Source organism: Acipenser ruthenus, chromosome 7, assembly GCF_902713425.1.
Source record: "Acipenser ruthenus chromosome 7, fAciRut3.2 maternal haplotype, whole genome shotgun sequence".
Taxonomy (NCBI): Eukaryota; Metazoa; Chordata; class Actinopteri; order Acipenseriformes; family Acipenseridae; genus Acipenser; species Acipenser ruthenus.
This window is the reverse complement of record NC_081195.1, coordinates 11,938,306-11,958,359: the sequence shown is the minus strand read 5'-3', so window position 1 is coordinate 11,958,359 and position 20,054 is coordinate 11,938,306. Positions and strand designations below refer to the sequence as shown.

At 35.2% G+C, this 20,054-nt stretch overlaps 1 protein-coding gene across 11 annotated transcripts in view; it reads left to right on the top strand.

Moving 5' to 3' along the window:
- LOC117415708 (calcium-activated potassium channel subunit alpha-1a) overlaps window positions 1–20,054 on the top strand; it is a 182,268-nt gene that overhangs the window by 57,926 nt on the left and 104,288 nt on the right. For all 11 annotated transcript variants that reach the window (XM_059026372.1, XM_034026389.3, XM_034026409.3 and 8 more), the window contains exon 3: window positions 15,547–15,608. In XM_059026372.1, coding sequence (XP_058882355.1) covers window positions 15,547–15,608 — 62 coding nt within the window. The remainder of the gene's footprint in view (window positions 1–15,546; window positions 15,609–20,054) is intronic.

The window sequence follows — 20,054 nt, the reverse complement described above, 5'->3', positions numbered from 1 at the left end:
GAAATGCGCACCTGGAGATACAGAATCAACGGGAGCATGGGACATAGAAATGTCCGCCAAATATACCATCAAGATAGAAGGTGACGTACTGGCATCCAGCAGTTCTTGCACAAACTACAAGATAACTGGCATAGGGCATAGGACAAGATACAGGGTCATGACTATTCGACTTGGTACAGTACCTTAAAAAGCTAAAAACACAGTTGGAGTAATGCTGCCTTACTTGTTTAAAGTAAACCATGATGTATCTGGAATCAGTGTCAAAAACACTGCTTTGCCTGGGTGACGTTATAGAGGAGTGTGAATTGAACAGGTTGTTAAAGGAGCAGAATGCATTACCTGGAGCTAGGGATAGTCAGAAAGAGGGGACCCACAAATGGTGTTCCCACAGGATATCGGAACACGTTTTACTATCTGGAACGAGAACAACATGACCACAGTGACTGAGCAGGGAAGCAGTCCCCAGCTTCAGGTGGTGTGAATCCTTTTCTATTAATAGCCTTTGTTTGATTACATGTCAGTTTGGCAGATGTTCATCTCTGTGATTTATATCCTGGCACAGTTTTTCTACAGATGATTTCTCCTGCATGTGTAGCATCTAGTCACTCAGACAGAAGCTAGGGAATCTCCCACGATTCAATTTCTGCCCATACTACACAACAGCTTTGTGTGCCTTCTATGTCAGTGGTTCCAACAATCAGTTCCAGTTTTGGACTTTGTTCCTATTAGCACTTGGCATTTTCAGTGACTGACCTGTTCGGGGGGGGGGGGGGGGGGTAGTCTGAGTGAATCTTGAGGGTCAGAGATGGGAACACTGCACTGAGCCATGCTTCAGACTGCTTAACCTCACAGGGAATATCTACAAAGAAGGGACTACTGGTCATGCTAACAGTGTGGTGGATAGCACTGGCTGTGGTAGAACAGTATCTTTTGAAAAATCTATTTAAGGATAACATCATTTTATGAAATCCTATATCACTTTTAATTTAACATTGGTCACTTATGATTATATATATATATATATAATTTGTAGTACACTGTACAGTCTTTCAGGAGACAGGAAGTTATTTTTTTAATTATCTCTGTTGGTGGTTCATACAGGTCATATTAGGTGTTTACTGTTATTTAGCAAATGACAAGGTTAGGTGCAGCGAACTGATAATCCCTGAGAGTAGCTGTTTTGGTGGCCCAGCTGTTTCCATGACCCTTAGCTATGTTTCTGCAATTTACAATGCTTCCTCAATAAATCACTCATCTGCTGCCTGCCAGAGCCTGGCTGCCACTGATCTGATCCGCACCTGCCAAGCAAACAAGAGCCTTTTACCAGAAAGGGGGATGTTTAAGTCAGAAGGAAGTTCACTGGAGCATGAAATTGCCTGTGCTTCCTCGTTCAGTTTAATACACATCTTCTGTCCCAGTCCTTCATTTCAACAGCTCTTGAGTACTTGACAGTCCAATAAGTATTTCATAGGTGCGTTTTCAAGACATGGTCCTGGCCACAGTCGAGAATAAAGGATAAATATAGGCAAAATAATGTATAATGGACAAAGTCTACACATGTGCCAGTCAAATCGACAGTTATTATAAGTGAAATGCTGTTCTGCCACAATATACAGCAAGATACTTTTAGGGATGTTTTTTAGAGTTGGTTGATATTTTAGTAATTAAAATGTGTGTTTTGTAAGTGTTTCTTTTCATTGTTACTGTAAAATTACATTAACATACACAATTAATGAATAAATAGTCTATGTAAAAGTGCCACGGAGACAGTTTGGAATGACCAAGCTTCCTGACCAGGCTGTTAGGAAAATATCAGTCTGTATTCAATTAATACACTTATGTGGCTACTGGTAAAGATAAGCACACAATAGATTTAGTATTGGAATATAATGAACACTATCCTTAGAAGCATTATTATTATGTTTTAGCAGTCATATGGAGCAGGCAATGTGACTGGAAGTTGTAATTTATAGTTCCTGGAATATTCCCTTAATGGCTCACATTCAAAGAAATAAGTAATAATGTAATAATAATTTATTTCTTAGCAGACGCCCTTATCCAGTTCGACTTACAAGATATCACATTATTTTTACATACAATTACCCATTTATACAGTTGGGTTTTTACTGGAGCAATCTAGGTAAAGTACCTTGCTCAAGGGTACAGCAGCAGTGTCCCCACCGGGGATTGACCCCATGACCCTCCGCTCAAGAGTCCAGAGCCCTAACCACTACTCCACACTGCTGCCCTAAGTGAAGATTTGTGTCAGTATTTTATGACTGCTTTCTAGATTCGTTTTAAATAGTGAATACTGACCCGTCTTTCTGCAAACTGTGCTATGTCTGTCACATCTATAAATCAATAAAAGCTTAAATTACCTGCATATACAGAATGTCAATGCGAAAATATCAAAATGGTAACTTTTCTTGTAAATCACTTCTCTCATTTTATTGTTCAATGAAAGAGCCAAAAGAAATAACCCCAAGAACAAGGGATTGGTAAATCTGATTTGTATTTGCTGAACCACTATATTTTGTTTTATAGTCTTGGTGTGAAGAAATAAAAATCGACATTTTAAGCATAATATATAATGCAGTGGGCATATTGGATATAACTAAAGGCAAGTAATCATAGTTTACAGAATGCTGAGTTAACAGAAAGGCAATGGTTCTGAAGATTCTAGTTGTCATATGTATTATTTAGTTGTTATTGTTATTATTATTATTATTATTCATATACAATATACAGAGGTTACTGGATGATCATTCGTGGTATACGGTTTTATTCAATGCCGGGCAAGTGGGTTATGTAAGGACATCCTCCTAAGGTGAATAAAAACTGTATACCACGAACCTTCATTCAGTATTATGTTTATACCACAAGCATATATTTTGAAATAAACAGCAATCACATTTGTAAATGTGTTTTTGATTTTAAATCAATTCATTCAGGGATTATTTTACCTGGCGGATCTTTACTTTCATTTTCAACAGACTATGCTATGCTTTTTAGATAGAACCTTGAGCTCAGTCTGTCAGTTTCAGCAGTGTACCACTGGACTGGAATGTAAGCAAAGACACATTTGAAACTAGTCCTGGTTAGCATGTAATCTCACACTGAAATCTGTGTACCAACACTTATAAAGAGTACTACCCTGTTAGATAAGCTTGAGTGCTTTGTATTCTGTTTGATTACTGAAAAGGTGCTTCGAGAATATTGATTTTGTTAATGCAGGCCATAAGAAGTAGCATTCAGCTAAGCAGGTGTACATAATTTATTCTGTACACATGGCACAGCACCTGTTTTTATACTGTATGTGGGTGGAATACTGTTTTTATATTCACTGTTGATAGCAGGTGGTGCAAACCCTAACGACCAACGTTTATCTTTTAAAAATAAATAAATACATCTTAATTATATCTGTATTGTGTGTGTAAAGTAGAAAACTCAGATGAAGTTTTACAATTTTAGGATGTCTAGGACTCCGGGAACTCAAGGTCAACAATGGTCAGTGAGGAATTAAAATGAAAATGATTTCACGCACACTAAAAGGTCAATTGAATTGGGCACTAAATGTTAAGGAGAAGCTAGAAAAGCTTTTTTTTATTATTATTTTTTATTTTTTTTTATTTTATTATTTTATTTAGTGTGGTAATATGACAGTTGTGACAACTCAATTGAGCCATGCTACCTTGATAAGGAATCACATAATTTATATTTATATAGTAGTTACACAGGACACAGGAAGAAAGACATCAGATAAATGGGGGCTTTTGAAGACCACACAGCTTTTCTATCCATCACTCAGCAGCAGTTATGTGCATACATAAATAGAAAGCTGCTATGTGACACATGCCTGCCATTTCAATAACCCAAGTGTAAACAGCTATCTCTGTCATCATACATAAACTAGTCACATCTTTGTGTAGATGACAAATTGTAAAAATACATTGCATGCATCAAAATGGCAGTTTTCACCTAATACAGCATAAAGCATTGTAATGTAATGTAGACCACGTTGAAATAGCTTTTTTACAACACCTGAGATGAGAATTAATGTGGACCTGGTTGGGCGACATTTAATATCAGGTTCCAAATATACACTGCTTGTGTTTAGCGTTAAACAAGTATAGCCCATCTTGCAACTACCAATTGCTGGTTAACAGATAAAATTAAGCACGTCAAATTTAAATATGGTAGTCTTGCTCTAGGGGTGCAATATATATATATATACCACAAGAGTGGGTATATCTAGCGTGGGATATACTGTATATTTTGTTAGGCACTGGAGTGAGATAACACGAGTGGGATAACACACAATCTAAATTGTGTAAAAATAAATAAATAAATTTAAAAAATGGCGTGCTGTTCTGTGCCTCATTTCTTACCTGTCCCTTTTAAAAAAAGGTGCAAACTTATCGACGTGGAATTTGTGTTTACTTAGCATGAATTGTTTTCATAACTAGACAGTGACATGTTTAGAAATGTCTTCAGAGACTGATAGGCAATCAGTTTCATGTTTCTTTTGTTTGTTCAGACACACTATTGGCAACATTTCAAATGTGAGAGCTGACCACATTAACTATGCATGAAGGTCACTAGAAACTCATGTTTATTGCAGATCCTGTGTTTTATCCTAATTTAAATAGAAAACCTTGTGTGTTTTTAAATGCTACAATGGTTTTGAATAGAACATCCCCTAAAGCGTCTAATATACTTCTATGCATTTGGTTTCATGTTTGTTTTTTTTGTTGCCCATTTTTAAGACTGCTTGCTTTAAAAAAAAATTCTCTGCTTTAAAATTCAGTTTATTTAACAAAAATGTTGATTTTGTATGGAATTCTGATGTCTGGATTTTCGCTTGTCTTCCTAACATAACAATGTAAACACAATTAAACATGAACAATAGATCATGATGAGGTTGACTTTGCTGTTTCAGTTTTGAGTTTCCTCAATCGTGGGGTTTCCATGTGAGGTTTTTTTTTAACTGGAGACATTTATACGAGAAAAATGTCTTGTGTAAAATGCTTTTCTGGGTTTCCGTTCACTCAGTTTATTTTACTCGAGTAAACCAGGCTTTTCACCCGACGTCATGCAAATGAATGGGAAAGGTGGGGGTTGATATGTAAATTAACTATGCATAAAGTACTCGTGCTGTTTTTGAAGATTACTAGTGAAATTTTGTGAAAATGTGGTTTCCATGCGCAGAGAACTGGTACACGAGTGAATCTAAGCTGCTGTAATAAAGCAAAATACCTTGTCCCTGGTTGGATAATAACACTGGGCGTGTAGTGGTTAGGGCTTTGGACTCTTGACTGGAGGGTTGTGGGTTCAATCCCAGGTGGGGGACACTGCTGCTGTACCCTTGAGCAAGGTACTTTACCTAGACTGCTCCATTAAAAACCCAACTGTATAAATGGGTAATTGTATGTAAAAAAATAAATAATGTGATATCTGTATAATGTGAAATAATGTGATGTCTTGTAACAATTGTAACAAAATAAATTAATAATAATAATAATAATAATAATAATAATAATAATAATAATAATAATAATAATAATAATAATAATATTTTGTTTACTGCTCTTGCCTAAATTGTTTTTCACATGTCATTAGTGGGGTGTCATGTCATTAATAGTGAATACTGTTTCAACTAATTTATCTTAAGAGTCATTAATTAAAAATGAACTGACCAACAGGTATTGCAGATCACCATGGCTGAAAACCGGCAGAGACGTTATATATATATATATCCCTTTTATTCAGGCAATACAGCATATAGGGGATCAGGTGATGCTGCGTATACTACCCTTGCTTAGAAACCCTACACGTCCGGACGGCTGACAGCTGCTGAGCAGCACCACGCTTGGGCAAATACGGGTAGTGGGACTTAAAGGGAGGTGGCAGATACTGAAGAAACAGACTGAAGAGCATTAGTTAGTTCCCAAAATTGCCACTGCCTGCTGTATCCTGCACAAACTCTTGTCAAAGACAGGAATCATGGCTGCCTGTGAGACAGACGGGAAAGGTTACCAGTCCTGCTTATTATAAGCGCAATTGGCAACTGTGAAGGTTACCTCAGCCGCCAGTTTCAATTGGACAGCTGCGATTTGAGGAGGCTCGTGCTGTCAGAGATTCTCTCCTTTCTTTTAAGTTGTGTTGGATTTACTGTTGTGTTAAATATTAATGATGCAAACAAATAAAACACAATCAATATGTTAATTTGCAATTTTATGTGGTCAGTTCTGAGAGGGCATCAACAACTTGTTGGATGTTGTTGCGCTGTTTTGGGTGATCGAGCTGGCTCATGACATCCAGTTCACCTATATTTATTAACGTGGAGGGCAGACACGTGTTGTCTTTGGACATAGCTGCGATCAAGGACAGGAATTAATTCAGTTACATTCAAGCAGCTCACTTGCTCTTTGTGTTTAACTTTAGCGTAGTTTTTACAGCAAGGGTATTTTCAAACAGCTGCTTTAATACTATAACAAGGGCATAACGCAGTTCATGGCAAGTGGTTTTATACAGAACTGTAAACCCACAAGAGATTATTATTATTATTATTATTATTATTTATTTCTTAGCAGATATACAACATGACTGTCCAGACACAGCAAAAAACAATAATTAAAAAAAGCCACCCAAACATAAAATCACCCTTCAGCCACTACTTTCTGCCCTCTTGGAATCCACAGTAACAACTGACCTGCAACCTTGCAATATTTACATGTGAAATGTGGGTTTCTGGGCATGGATTTTCCTGTGTGTTTCGTCATTTACACGAGTAAATGAGATTTACCCTATCCCTCTCTTTGGCCGATTTTTTCGGCCACAAACCTGATTTACCCGAGTAATTCTCCCAGACGTGCACGCGCATCACCATTTCACATGTAAATTGACCTGCATGAAAACCAGATACTTTTCAAGGTGCTGTCCATGGTACTGCTTAATTAAATTAGACGCAGTTTGAGTTCTCACATGGAAGTCCCAGGTTAAAACATAGTAAGTGTAAATTGTAAACAAACGTTTTGAATTTGAACAAAATGTATTGTCTTAGAACCAATCAATATTTGAACAATTCAGATGGAACACCAAACATGTGCACTCTAAGCATTTATAGATATCCATTCCTTTTCAGATTTGAATTGCGTGAAACAATGTTGTGGCAGATATCCATTATATTCCATATGAATGAGAAGGACACAATCACTGCTGAAATTGCACATCAATGGCTTTTTGTCACAACATTTTTATATATATATATATATATATATATATATATATATATATATATATATATATATATATATATACAGTATGTATACATACAGTTTTTTATTATTCATTTTATTTCTTGGGTAATAAATTACTGTTATGATGGTCAGCCTGCTATAAATGACCCTGTGACAGTGTTTTTTTCTGTTCTGCCTGACTTAGCATTAGACTGCATGAGCAAGTATATTTGTATGCTTTGTATGCTTTTTATGAACCCTTCTAGAATACTCATTTTGACAATTTGACTACTTGAAGACGATAATCATGGCTGACTCATTCTTCTCTAGTGTACTGAAAACAAGTCTTCCTCAAGTAAGTTCATTAAAAACAATATCAGAAAACTGTTATAACACAACTTTGCTGTCAGTTGGAGCAAGTGAACCTGCCTTATAACTGTGACTTGCTTCATGTCAATAAGTTCATTAAGACATACAGGGTGCATTACCTGTACAAGGAGATAAGTCATGCGTAAGATCTGAGAGGGAGTCAAGAATTGTTTTTATAGGTGTGCATGTTAACAGGAATCCCAATGAAAATGATTAGCAGAGAGACCCCACTTGTCATGCTGTATCATTTCAGGTTACCTTTTCTAAGCCAGTTGCCTGGGTAAAGCACTCGTGTTAATTGCAATCACTTGATTCTGAACAGCCTGTAACAATTCAAACTCGGAACTATGGATTTGGTACAGTAACCGGAGCTGAAAGGATTGGGAAGGCCTTTCATTTATTTTAATGATCCTTCTGAATAATATAATGAGTTTGCAAAAAAAAAAAAAAAAACATTTTGTATGAATGAAACAAATGGAAATCGATTACAATTACAAAGCCATATTATCCATGAATGTAATTAGTTTCTTAAGGCAGTTAGAAATATGTTGGTAAACAGACATTTAATAGCTAAGTTGCGTTCCCTGTTAGAAAAGGACTCCTTTGTGTTTGCTGTAACAAACATGGACAACAAGAACTGCATGTTTTCTGCAGCATGGAACAACATGTAACCTTTGCTGCTGTCCTTAGTGAGATATAGGCCACTACATTTCACTCTACATACCTTAGAGCTAAGAAATACACACATATTTATATATTTACATATATATACAGGGTTATTATTATTTGTCCTTTGCAGGAAGCAGTCTGGCAACCAGGACCCAACATCTGATTTTCCTGTAGCTCTTTCAAGAAAGTGTCAAATAGTGCTTTTCTACGAATGATGACAGTGACAGTGTAATTTCCGTAAGTGGTCTGTAATAAACCTAAATGGATAGCCGTTGTTAGGCAGAAGGGCACACACAAACAGTGGAGACTTTACACAGAGCATCTGCTCAACTTTTATTTTTTATTTTAGTATGTGTTGCTTGGAGGCCCACTTGTATTTCTTGTTATTTCATCATAGATAGTATCAAAAGTGTTTATAAACAGTACTGTATGCTGTCATTTATATTTCTTCTTGTTTTCTTTCACAAAAAGATTGTAATAATAATAATCATCATAATCATGAATTATCACTTTACAAACTGTATTACCGTATTCAAAGTTCAGTGCTTGTTAAGTTGTACTTCAGATTGGACATCATCATTCTGAAGCACTCATTCTAGGTCATGGTGAATGCAGTGGTGCTCAAACTTTTAAAATGTCACCCTCCTTTTTTGGCATACATTTTGTTGTGCGCCGCCGCCCCCCCCCCCCCCCCCCCCCCCCCCCCCAGATATTAAAACGTTAGAACTTAACTTTATATTTTAACAGGTGTTTTTTTTTCTTCCTGATTTTCATGTAAATTGTGTATTTTTTCTAGAAGTAACAACAAAAAGTTCAGATTTATCTAAATACATAAGCATATCAGAAATTCAACATTTAAAATCCATCAATAAATCTTTTTTTTTTTTACACTTGAAGTCAACACTTAACTAACATTTCTAACAAATAAATCTGTGAAAAAATACATTTTGTGGAGATGAAATAAAATAAATACAACACAAAGAAACAGAGTATGGGTACACCACACACACAAAAAAAGGAAACGGTTTGGGGAATACCACCGGCTTGTTAAGGAGTTAATGTGATTATTATCATTGGTCAACATTATTAAAACAAAGAAGCATCATTTCATAGAAATATGAAACCAGTGTGTGGTGCCTGGCTTCACTTTGTCTAAAATTGAGGTGAAATAAAGAGAGATAGACATACCATCAATTTCCAATTGCTCTGCTATTTCTTGCCATGTGGTGTCCTTCTTTGTATTTGTCTTTTATAACCATGACACTGGCATCATAAACAATATTATATTTTTGACTTTAATAATTAAATTCTCATTGATTTTTTTTTTATTTCTGTGGTAATTTCCGTGTGAGCGAGACATTGACAGTCTGACAGCTGCTACCTTCTAACCTTATTTCTGATTGGTGCATTGCGACGCGAACAGCGTGTAGCGCGAATAGAAATAAAACAAATAGGGTTATCGAAATCAGAATTTGTTTTCAGTAATAATAAAGCTTTCATAAGCCCATATTATTACAATTTAAGTAATATTAATATTATGCTTAATAGCTATTGGGAAATCTAATTTAGAAGGTTGCAATTTCACTTTTAATGCACAAAAGAACATTTGACACAGGGTGCCCAGGACTATTCCCAACATTTATGTAACCAGTGTCTGACATTAATATGAAGTGATAATATGTCAACTTACATAAACTGTAAACTACGTTATTACTGTTCTTTTTGTGCAGGTGTGGAACTGAAATAACCTTGACTGTGATGCAGTTGCACTGTTTTTGTTTGCACAGAAGAATCAAGAGAAAGGATAGTTTGCTTGCTTTACAACCCCTGCTAAAAAAAGGACACAGAAGTTTCCGTTTCTTTAGTTACGACAGCTTTAATTAGGTCAGTCTTTTGGGCTGAACGTCTGATAAATGTGATCTCCTAGTTGGAGTGTCAAAGGCACCACAACTAAAACCCCAGCATTCAGAGTGATTTCAGAGCTGCTGATATCTTTAGAAAAGCAACTGAATACTGTAGTTAGTATATCATTTATTTAAAAATGTACCCTTTGACAGTGAATAAATGTAATGATCCCTGGGAACATATGTACTGTCGGAGTATCCATCTGTATTTTAAACATATATTTCACCTTTTTTAAAGTTATTTAAAAATAAATGAGGGACTGAGATATTTAAGTGCATAAAAACTCCTTGTTTTATACTGATGATGGTGATATTTTTTCTGGTGACTCAGTGAGTCTTGAACTCCCTGAATTGTGTGTGTGTGTGTGTGTGTGTGTGTGCGCGTGTGTGTGTTGCATTATGCGGCTCTCAACAAGAGATTAGGTAGTTTCAAATGACATGGGGCTTTCCAAGCCTGTTAACAGCTCAGAAAGCCCAGCACATCTCTTTTCAATGTGTAAGAATATCAAAAAAATCATATTTGGAAGTGCTCAGATTAAACTGTGCTTTCAAAAGAAACTCTGAGCTCCTCATAGTATGTTGTTGCTGTTCTCACAAATATGATTCCAACAAATACAGATTTCTCAAAATTCTGAAATCTGTAGAGAGGTTATTCGGAATTATAAAATGATGCCTGCCAATTTGTCTAGCAACATTCCGTAGGTGTGTAATAATTTCAGAATTAACGTACGGTATGATTGGAGTGCAATAACACACTCCAGGATGCTATAAGGATATCTAAGGTGTCATTGCTTACATAACCTATGCAGAGTATTAGTTATGTCACATTTAATCAGACCTGTTTTCACCAGGTGCCTGTTGTGTGTGATCTTAAAATAATGAGAACCCCAGCTAGACTAAAAATCTGTCCCCATATGAGGTCACCATACATGAAAGGGTTAAAGTCTTGCACTCTTTGGATCCACTGCTGTTTAGAGCCGCACTCACTCATTTCTAATGACATTTTAAACATGTACTTTTTTGGTAAGAGCTCTTTAATAATGTGTTGTAAGAAAAAATAATTCACTTCAAGTGGCTGCAGTATCAGTGTTGGAAGTGTTTACCTTTTGAAGATCACTCTGAGCGAGCGTGGCATTTGTATTAGCTGAAGGTCGTAAGTTTGCATTGAACAAGATTACTGGTCTCATCTAATCTTCTCCAGGTAATGCTTTTAACCGTAACTCTTATTAAAGTGGACATGTTTAAAGTCTTTCGTCTGTCTGCCTTGCTATTAAGATATTTAGGTGTCGTTTTATTTAATCCCATTGGATTCACTTGGTCAGTGATTGCATTTTACCTGGCTTCAGGAAATTAAATGACCTGCTATTGGATTTTTAATCAGAATTATAGTAAAGTGATCTAATATTTCTACCCATATTGATCCATCTAAAAAGTATATAGATCAGTGACTTTATTTGTTGGTTGCATCATTAGATTAACTTACAATTAGGTAAGTGTGCATGAAATTCTACATTTTTATACAATCCCAACAGATGAAGATCTTTGTGTCAGGTTAGAGCTTAAGGATTCAATACCTAAAGGAAATCAGACTCGATTGGACACGTTGTAGCTATCATAAGCTAACTGTGCCCTCTTGTGGCCATGTTTTTTCCAAACAAATCCCTTATTCTACTGTGTTTTGAAAAAGGGGCATTGCAATTTGTTGTGAACATGCAGCGTTATTGTTTTAAGTTATTTTTGGATATTTATGTTTCAAACAGGGTTTGAAAGCATGTACATAATGGAAGGCACAGCATGCTCAGAAAAACCCCATTGAATATAAAAAACAATTAGCAAAGTGTTGAAAATTTTATAAAGGGTTTTCTATTCAGGATCTGAACAATACCGAATACAAGACCATATGTACATCATGGAAAAATAATCAGCCATTCATTATGCATGGTATGATCTCCCTTTGTTGAAGACCATTGTTATGTCTAAATAGTAAAAATGACCTAGGTTCAGTCAGTTAACTTTTTACAAATTATATCAAACGTATACTGTTTTCAAATACCCCATATACTGATCTTGTTTTCACATGGACTTAGCAAATATGTGTAATACTATGGTAGGTTAAACAAAAGTCACCTATTCTGAAATTGACAGTGAAATTGTCCCCACCCCTTCAACGTCTTTTTCTTGTCATTAACCAACCAGCTACTTCCCCTCATGGCTGACGTGCTTTGCAGCCAATGACTTTGCATTGACCCTGAAGACATTGTTAAGGTCAAATGATCTGGGTAGTAAAACAGTAACAGACTACCTAAAAGTAAGCACATTGAGAGCATTGTATCAGGTATCTTTTTGCTATAATATTTGCTTATTTCAGAACTGTACATACTGTATGATAGATGCATAACAGGTAAAGTGTATGGAATTATTTAATTTTCTTTAACCACTTTGTATGCTATTTTCCTGATGTAAGGACCAATTCATGTGCATTGTGTGTTATGAAAAATGTTTTATGTTTTATGCAAGACCTTGATAATACTTATTATTATTATTATTGTTGCCTTAATAATAAAAGCCTTTTAGAAATCTCATGAGGTTCGCTGTCTGGCCAATATGTCTTTTTACATGCAAGAAATTAAAACTAATATAATGAGCTGCCAACAACCTACTTAATAAAGGAGATGTCCTAGTTTAGTACAAATGTATTATTACCCTTTTACCTCACTCTTGAAGTCGGATCACTAGGTTAGGTTACTGCTTTTGGAATGCCTGTATGTACAACCATAGATACAATGTGAGGATGTTCACACCTAGTATTAAAATAATAAGAAATATTCAAGTTTTAGTAAATCTTTTAGAGCAGTATCCACATAAGAGAATTGTGATGCTCAAACTAGATTTTATGAGGAACACATTTTAAATAATACATTGTTCTTCATATCTATCAATATTAGACTTTACCTCTTAGCTTATTATCCAGATTTACTAAATCCCTATTAAATTATAAAGATTAGTATCTAAAATAAACTAAACATTTCAACAAAAGTCATAAGAAGCAAACTTGAGAGGATTGTGATATATACATTTTTATGATAAAAGCCAATTTTGTAAATTAAGGAATATAAACACTGCTAAATAACAAACTGAAAGTCAGTTCTGTCATTAGTTAGGTGATGTTTTTATGAACCTATTTCAACTTTTATCAGTCTTTTAAATGTTTACAAAACATATACAAAATACAAGTATTTTGAAATGGTTTCAGCACCATGGATAGGGACAAGACTTAACATAACTGCCAGTGTAATGCATTTGCAGTAAGCATATTTGGACTATTGCCTAATAAACCTTGTGAAAAATAAACTTTTCTTTTCCTGTAAAATTGGTCACTATAGAGCATGGGTCTCTCACCCGTGTCCTAGAGAGCCACAGGATCTTCTGGTTTTCATTCCAACCAATTTCTCAATGACTTATTTGAACCAGTTATTGGCTTAATTAGTCAGGATTAACACGTGTTCCAGATCTTTAGCCATGATGTAAAACCTTCAGGATTGAGGCTGTCCAGGACCAAGGTTGGAGACCCCTGCTGTAGAGGGATAGGTTTAAATCTGACTGAAATGCAATTAAATTTTGTTTGGTGGTCTGTCAGTGGACATTAGTCCACATTGCATAATTCAGAACAACTTGACACTACTGAACACTATACAGATACTAAAACATTATATGTTTTTTTGTGTAACAGCCTATGAAAAGGCCATGCCTAGTCTGCTACATTTTGAACCGTGGATTAGAGTTTATTGTCTTAACAGTCAATGCAAGATTTAAGTAGTGTACTTAAAGAGGCTGCTGTTAACTGACAAATGTATGTAATGGTCAGTGGCCCAATAAAAGAATACAAACTTCACAATGAGCTTTACAAAACCCATGCCGACAAACTCAAGTCTATCTTTTTAATGGTAGGAGAGTTACACATTGTCAATACCAACAAAGCTGTTAACTGTGGTACGCAGACATTGAACGCAAGTGCACTGTAAAGGCGAAACAGTCTTTACTTTCATTTGTATGTATGGGTAGACAGAAAAACAATCCTGGCATTAACTGTAATTCAGCACTTTTACATGCAGGCTAATATTCTATTATTATTCTGAATACTCAGTATGCGGAGTAAGTATTCAACTCATGTTAACAGCGTATTCAGAATAAGGTAAGCACTGTTCCGAAATAAGAACATTAAGCAGCAGGTTTAACATTACTTTAGGCCTTCTATAGTGCAATTTATTGCTTGACAAGGCTGTATCGTTTTTACTTTTGTAAATATTTCAGCACTTTCTCAGAGGAATGTTGAACAGGTAAATGTAAGTGTATTATTAATTGTTAAAACACAAGTGATTTAAAGAAAAGTTACTAGGCCCACAGCAGTGTCAGGAAATAATACTTTTCCTGGTCTTCAGGAACCCCTGGGCTATTTTCCAGCAGGTTTCATTCTACTGTAAGAAGCCAAATTAATTAATTCTATTGTAAACATCTGTACCAGTGTACTGAGTGATTTAAACTTGGGTACAGTTTACATTGAAGACTGCAGGGTTACTAGTTTAATTCCAGATAGTATTTTACAGGTAATCCCTATATTTTTTTCCTACGGGCCAATCAAAGGGCAGTTTGCCCACAGTGGAAAATGGGCCCCCTAATAATGTACTGTTGGAAGTTGGCAATTTGCCTAGTCCCTGTAAATATCAGACTATTTAAATAGCCAAATACTGTTTTTTCTTTTTGTTTTCTTATTGTTGTTCCTCAGCTTAAAGATGTGCTGATAGACCCTTTCACTGATAGTGTATTTATTTGTATTACTGTTACTGTTCTTTAACAAGTTCAGAATACTGTGGCCCTTTTAAAGGAGACTGAGGAGGAAGCATGTTCTGACAGTTTGGTTTCTAAGAATTTTTTCTCTGTGTGCCCAAATTATGACAAATGATTTTTTTTTTTTCTTACTCTAGGATATTTATTTATTGTTTATTCCAATAAGAGATTGTTTACAGAAACTGTGTTGGGGGATGCTTATTAGTTTGAATATTTGGTTCCAAGATTGTTCCTAGAAATAAGAGATATACTACCATTTTAAATAAAAAGTGCCTCTTCATGGTGAATTATAGAACACACATGTACAAGAAAGAAGTAAACTACATTGAATACACAGTGCACAGCAGCAGCACAGAATGTAATAAAAATGCCTTAAACTGCACTGGATGAGCTGTGCAATCATTTAAATGCTTATTGAGTGGTTTAACATTTAGTAGTAGTATATAACTGACCTATGCATGTGCTTGTTTGTGCAACTTGACACTCCTGAAGTCTAATTGTCTTTTTGTTTTTATTTGCAGGTTGTCTTAGTCTTTGCTCTCAGCATTGGTGCACTTGTAATATACTTTATAGATTCTTCTGAGTAAGTATTCACACATATTTACTTTCAAAATGTTCTTGTTACTTAACCTAGAATTATCGTTTTATAAAGATATATTACCTTCTATCTTACAATAAGATAACAGCTTGGCATCTTCTAGTATACATGACAGGCGCTTTATAAAATGAAGATTATTATCATTATTATTATTATTACATTCACATGGTATTGCAAATTTAATAATAATAATAATAATAATAATAATAATAATAATAATAATAATAATAATGATGTCTTGAAGGGATATGACAGTATACCATAGTTCATTTTATATTTTTGTTACAGGACAACAATTACATCCTATAGAACCCATTTGTTTGTATTTGTACTTATTTCAATGAGGCATTTTGTATGTAATTTACTGGTGGTGTGAGTATCTGTATCATTTTCCCAGAACCAAGATATTTAAAATCTGCATCTGTGGTCAGTGACTCATGGCTACACCCACATGGGGCTGTCTTAGTTTTTTTTAGTTATGTCTGGGGCTTACACCCACAAGCAGCTATGCTGACCATTAAACCATTTGGAGCGTTAGTTTTTTTTTATATTGTCCGTCGCTCAAGGGTGATGTTCCTATTATACTACACAGACAGTGTAGTATAATGTAACCAACGCACGCTATATTATAGTTTTTACTTTTTAAATTAACGTTCAGTGCATTTTCTGTATTACCAAGCTCCCCTTGTTCGTAGATTATAACTTTGTTTTGTTTTTTTAACGATGTGTTGAAATTGACCAATTTGTGTGACGCTTACTGTAGCTTCGATGGAAAAAATCTACTCACTGCAGCTTTGCAATATCAGTCTGCTTTATTTCTTTTTTTATTACAGTTTTTATTCTTTTATTTCTAATTCTGGTTCTTTTCCCATTCACTCCCCTTATAATGTACATTTTAGTACATCAAGGTAAGATATGCATGAACTTTGTTTTTATTAGGAGAAGAACCCTGCCCAGAATTGGAAACTAGCACTCCAATAGACCCTGCTAAATGTAGAGTAGAGCTTGCAAACTCATACTTCCCCACCTTTCAGTTATTGCTTTAAAATAGCTAGTTTGTTTCCTTACCTGTAGAGAAAATTATTTCTAACCTGAGAATGCTCTTAATGGACTAGTAGTGCATGACTAGCTATGGCTGCCATGTTTTGGATATAGAATTTTAGCATTTGACATGTATATAACAGACAGCAAAATGTAGGGCTCCATAGTATTATGTTTCAGAAGCCTAAAATATCTAGAACTGTATATAATTAACATAGTTTTTTATTTGAATTGAATTAATTAAAGAGGTTGTTCGCATATATTTTATTAAGAGGTTCATTTCATGTGTTTAGATATTCACTCTTCATCACCATACGGACATGGTATGATTAACACTCTAGATAAATAGTTTTGGAGAACTAAAGGTGGAAGGCTAGCAAGCTAGTTAACAAAGTAATGGAATAGTTAATTGTAAAGCAAAAATAAGATTTTTTCTTTATCATCAGTCAGTAAATCATTATTTTAAAAGACCTTGCAGCAACGACCCCCACGTGAATAAAAGTCACATTGTAAGTTAGATAAACTTAATAAATAACCCAGAACATACTGTGCCATAATTGTGTGTAACGTGCACTCTTTTGCTCATTGTAGGATAATCTGTGCATGCAAAGTATACAGGTAGTTTAGTATTCTATATACAGTATATGTCGTCTTGTTAAAGTACAAAATAAGAGGTGCTTGTAACACAGAAGATGTAACCCAGGACTGCTCTGTCATACACAACAGTTATGAGCCATATTGCCATATGGTTTCCCATTAGGGTCCACTTTGTAGAGGCAAGAGAAGAACTTGATTAAGTTATTAACTAACAAGTTATATGTGGCATTTATTGGCTTTAGATTTTCAATATCAAAGTGATTTGGCAACCAGGATGTTGAAACAGAAGAAAGCCCGGAATTCCTTTCTCATTTCTCATTCTGTGTTAGTTATCATCTGTAATAGTATTGCGAAGATACAAATATGTACTGTATGTCCAGTTGTACTGGTTTTGCTTTGTAAACAGACAAACTTGTGAACAGTTCGAATGTAAAGCACTGTTATCACCACGAACTAGAGGAGTAAATAATTCCATTTTTGTAAACATGGGAGTCGGCGGTGTGACCTATTTTTTGCCCCTGAGGAAAATATTTCAAATGTTGATTAAGGGTCACTATTCTTGAGGCGCTGGCACGTCTTTGGCATTAGTAACAACAGTGCATCTGTTTGTCGCAGTCTTTGTGGAATGACCTTGCCTAGAGGTTTAAAATAATTGTTCCAGAGGTAACTGATCCGTAAATTATCTTGCAGAGTAGAATGACATGTGAATCATGTCTCTGTTATATATAAATGACATTGCCTGCATAATCTTAAATACCAGGAATTTTAGGGTCAGGATTTCATAGATATTTGCAGAGTGAAAAATAGTACCTTTTAATCTATTGGATAATGTATTAAATCTAACCAAGCTGGAGTGACAGAAAATATACATATTTAGGGCTGAACTGAAATTCCAGCAGGTGTGTACATCATTACAAAGGACGTCCAAATACTAACTGAATTGGCACCCTATGAAGCACATAAGAAAACTGTTTTGTTGATATGCTGAGTTGAGGGAACAAGGTTTTCCTGAGAGTTGGGGTAAAGAGGAATTCTCTTTTTTCAATCCATTTCTGAATATGAAGTCATGCAACTCATTCTATAATGGTCATATTTAGAAAGCTATGTATTCTGAAAGCACTGTTTTGTGCCGTAATGTTTTTATAAACATTGTAGTTAGATACTTAAATAAAAATATTCCTAAGTTTGTGCCCTTCAGCAGTTTTTCACAAAAGAGTGTTCATATGAGTAGCATGAGTGTGAGTATGAGAGTGAGACGGATGTCAACAAACTAACAGGTCAATATACTGGAATTAGACAGTTTAAGATTCACTACAATGTCTTGCACTGCCACTTTAAGAACATCACTCTGGAAATATAAATAGCCTGGTCGAAAAAATATCGACATGACGGTAACCTGAAAAAAAATAAATAAATAAAACTGTAGATCTCAGTCGTACTTGCTTTAATAATGCAATCCCAGTTCGCTTTCTACCACAGATATTTCTCATACCCCATGAAGCAGTAATCCTCAGTATCACCTATAGGAGGATGTTTACAAGGGGAGCCACAGAGGATCCCTGTCGGGGTGATTTATTGACCCCTTATTAACAAATTTACTGTAGAATGAACAGGCTCGTAACCCAGGGATGATCCGTTGCTGTTTAGATCTTTAAAGAAGACTGCATAATGTTAACCTCCCTTTTCATCTTTGAAAAAGTGCCATGGACTCCAAGCAAACAGGACCTTGGTTTAGTATATAATCCAAAAGGTACCCCAGACAAAGGGGAAAATTATCCCACCCTGAGCGACCACCTGCTGTTCCTTGGAGGACTTGTCTAAGTACAGATGAGGACCAATCTTGTTTAGATTCAGAGATCTAACAAGCACATAATTCAACTTTGTGGTATATGGCTAGAGGCAGAGTATGAGTAATGTTATCATTAGGCAACTAGACCTTTAAAGTGCCCTAGTTTTCACACACTTTTCACACACTTTTAGAGTGTTCAAGTAGCTTTTTGGGTTCCACATCAGAGAACAAAAGCTTTCACTTACTGGTTTCACATTTCCTTTGTACTGATACCAAATTGGCTGACCTACAGTGTTGCTTGAATTTTCACAATCAAATCATCTCCTTATTCATACTGTAAACTTCCTGCCTCCTAAAGACCTTTTAGATTCCATTTGGGCAAAATTCAATAAACTGTTAATTTAATTATGTAGGTGACAGGCAACAATGTTAGAAAAGGGTTTCTTTTGTTTAACCTGATTCCAGTTCTGCACAATTGTTGTTGGAAATACAATAATGCTTTTATAGATAGATAAAGTTACATATTGTTGTTGTTTTAGCAAAGTACAGTTTTGATGGACCTAAAGTTGATAAATGACTGTTTATTTTTATTTTTGGCAACTCATTCATACTTGGAGCTATTTATCACTGATAATGGTGTTACTGTGTAATTGGCTTATACAGTTATGTTCTAATGGCCTATTGTGTGATTGTTATTTTTGGATTCAGTGTGTTTTCACAGCTGCCAACAGAAAATAGGATGTTAATCTCAGTGAGATTTATCTGTATACATATTTTGATGAGTCTCTTTCTTCGGGGTGTAGAGAAAAAAGAAGAATGGCTTGTGTATGCAGTATATGGTTACTAGATAAAAAAAAACAAAAAAAAAACTGTGCAGTCACAAACAGAGGGTCTGCACTCATAATCTTGTAAGAAGCACGAGTTTATGGTGAAATGCAATCTGAAACTTCTATAGCAGACTTGGAGTGTAAAATAAAATAAAAGCTTGGTGAAGATTGGTGGAA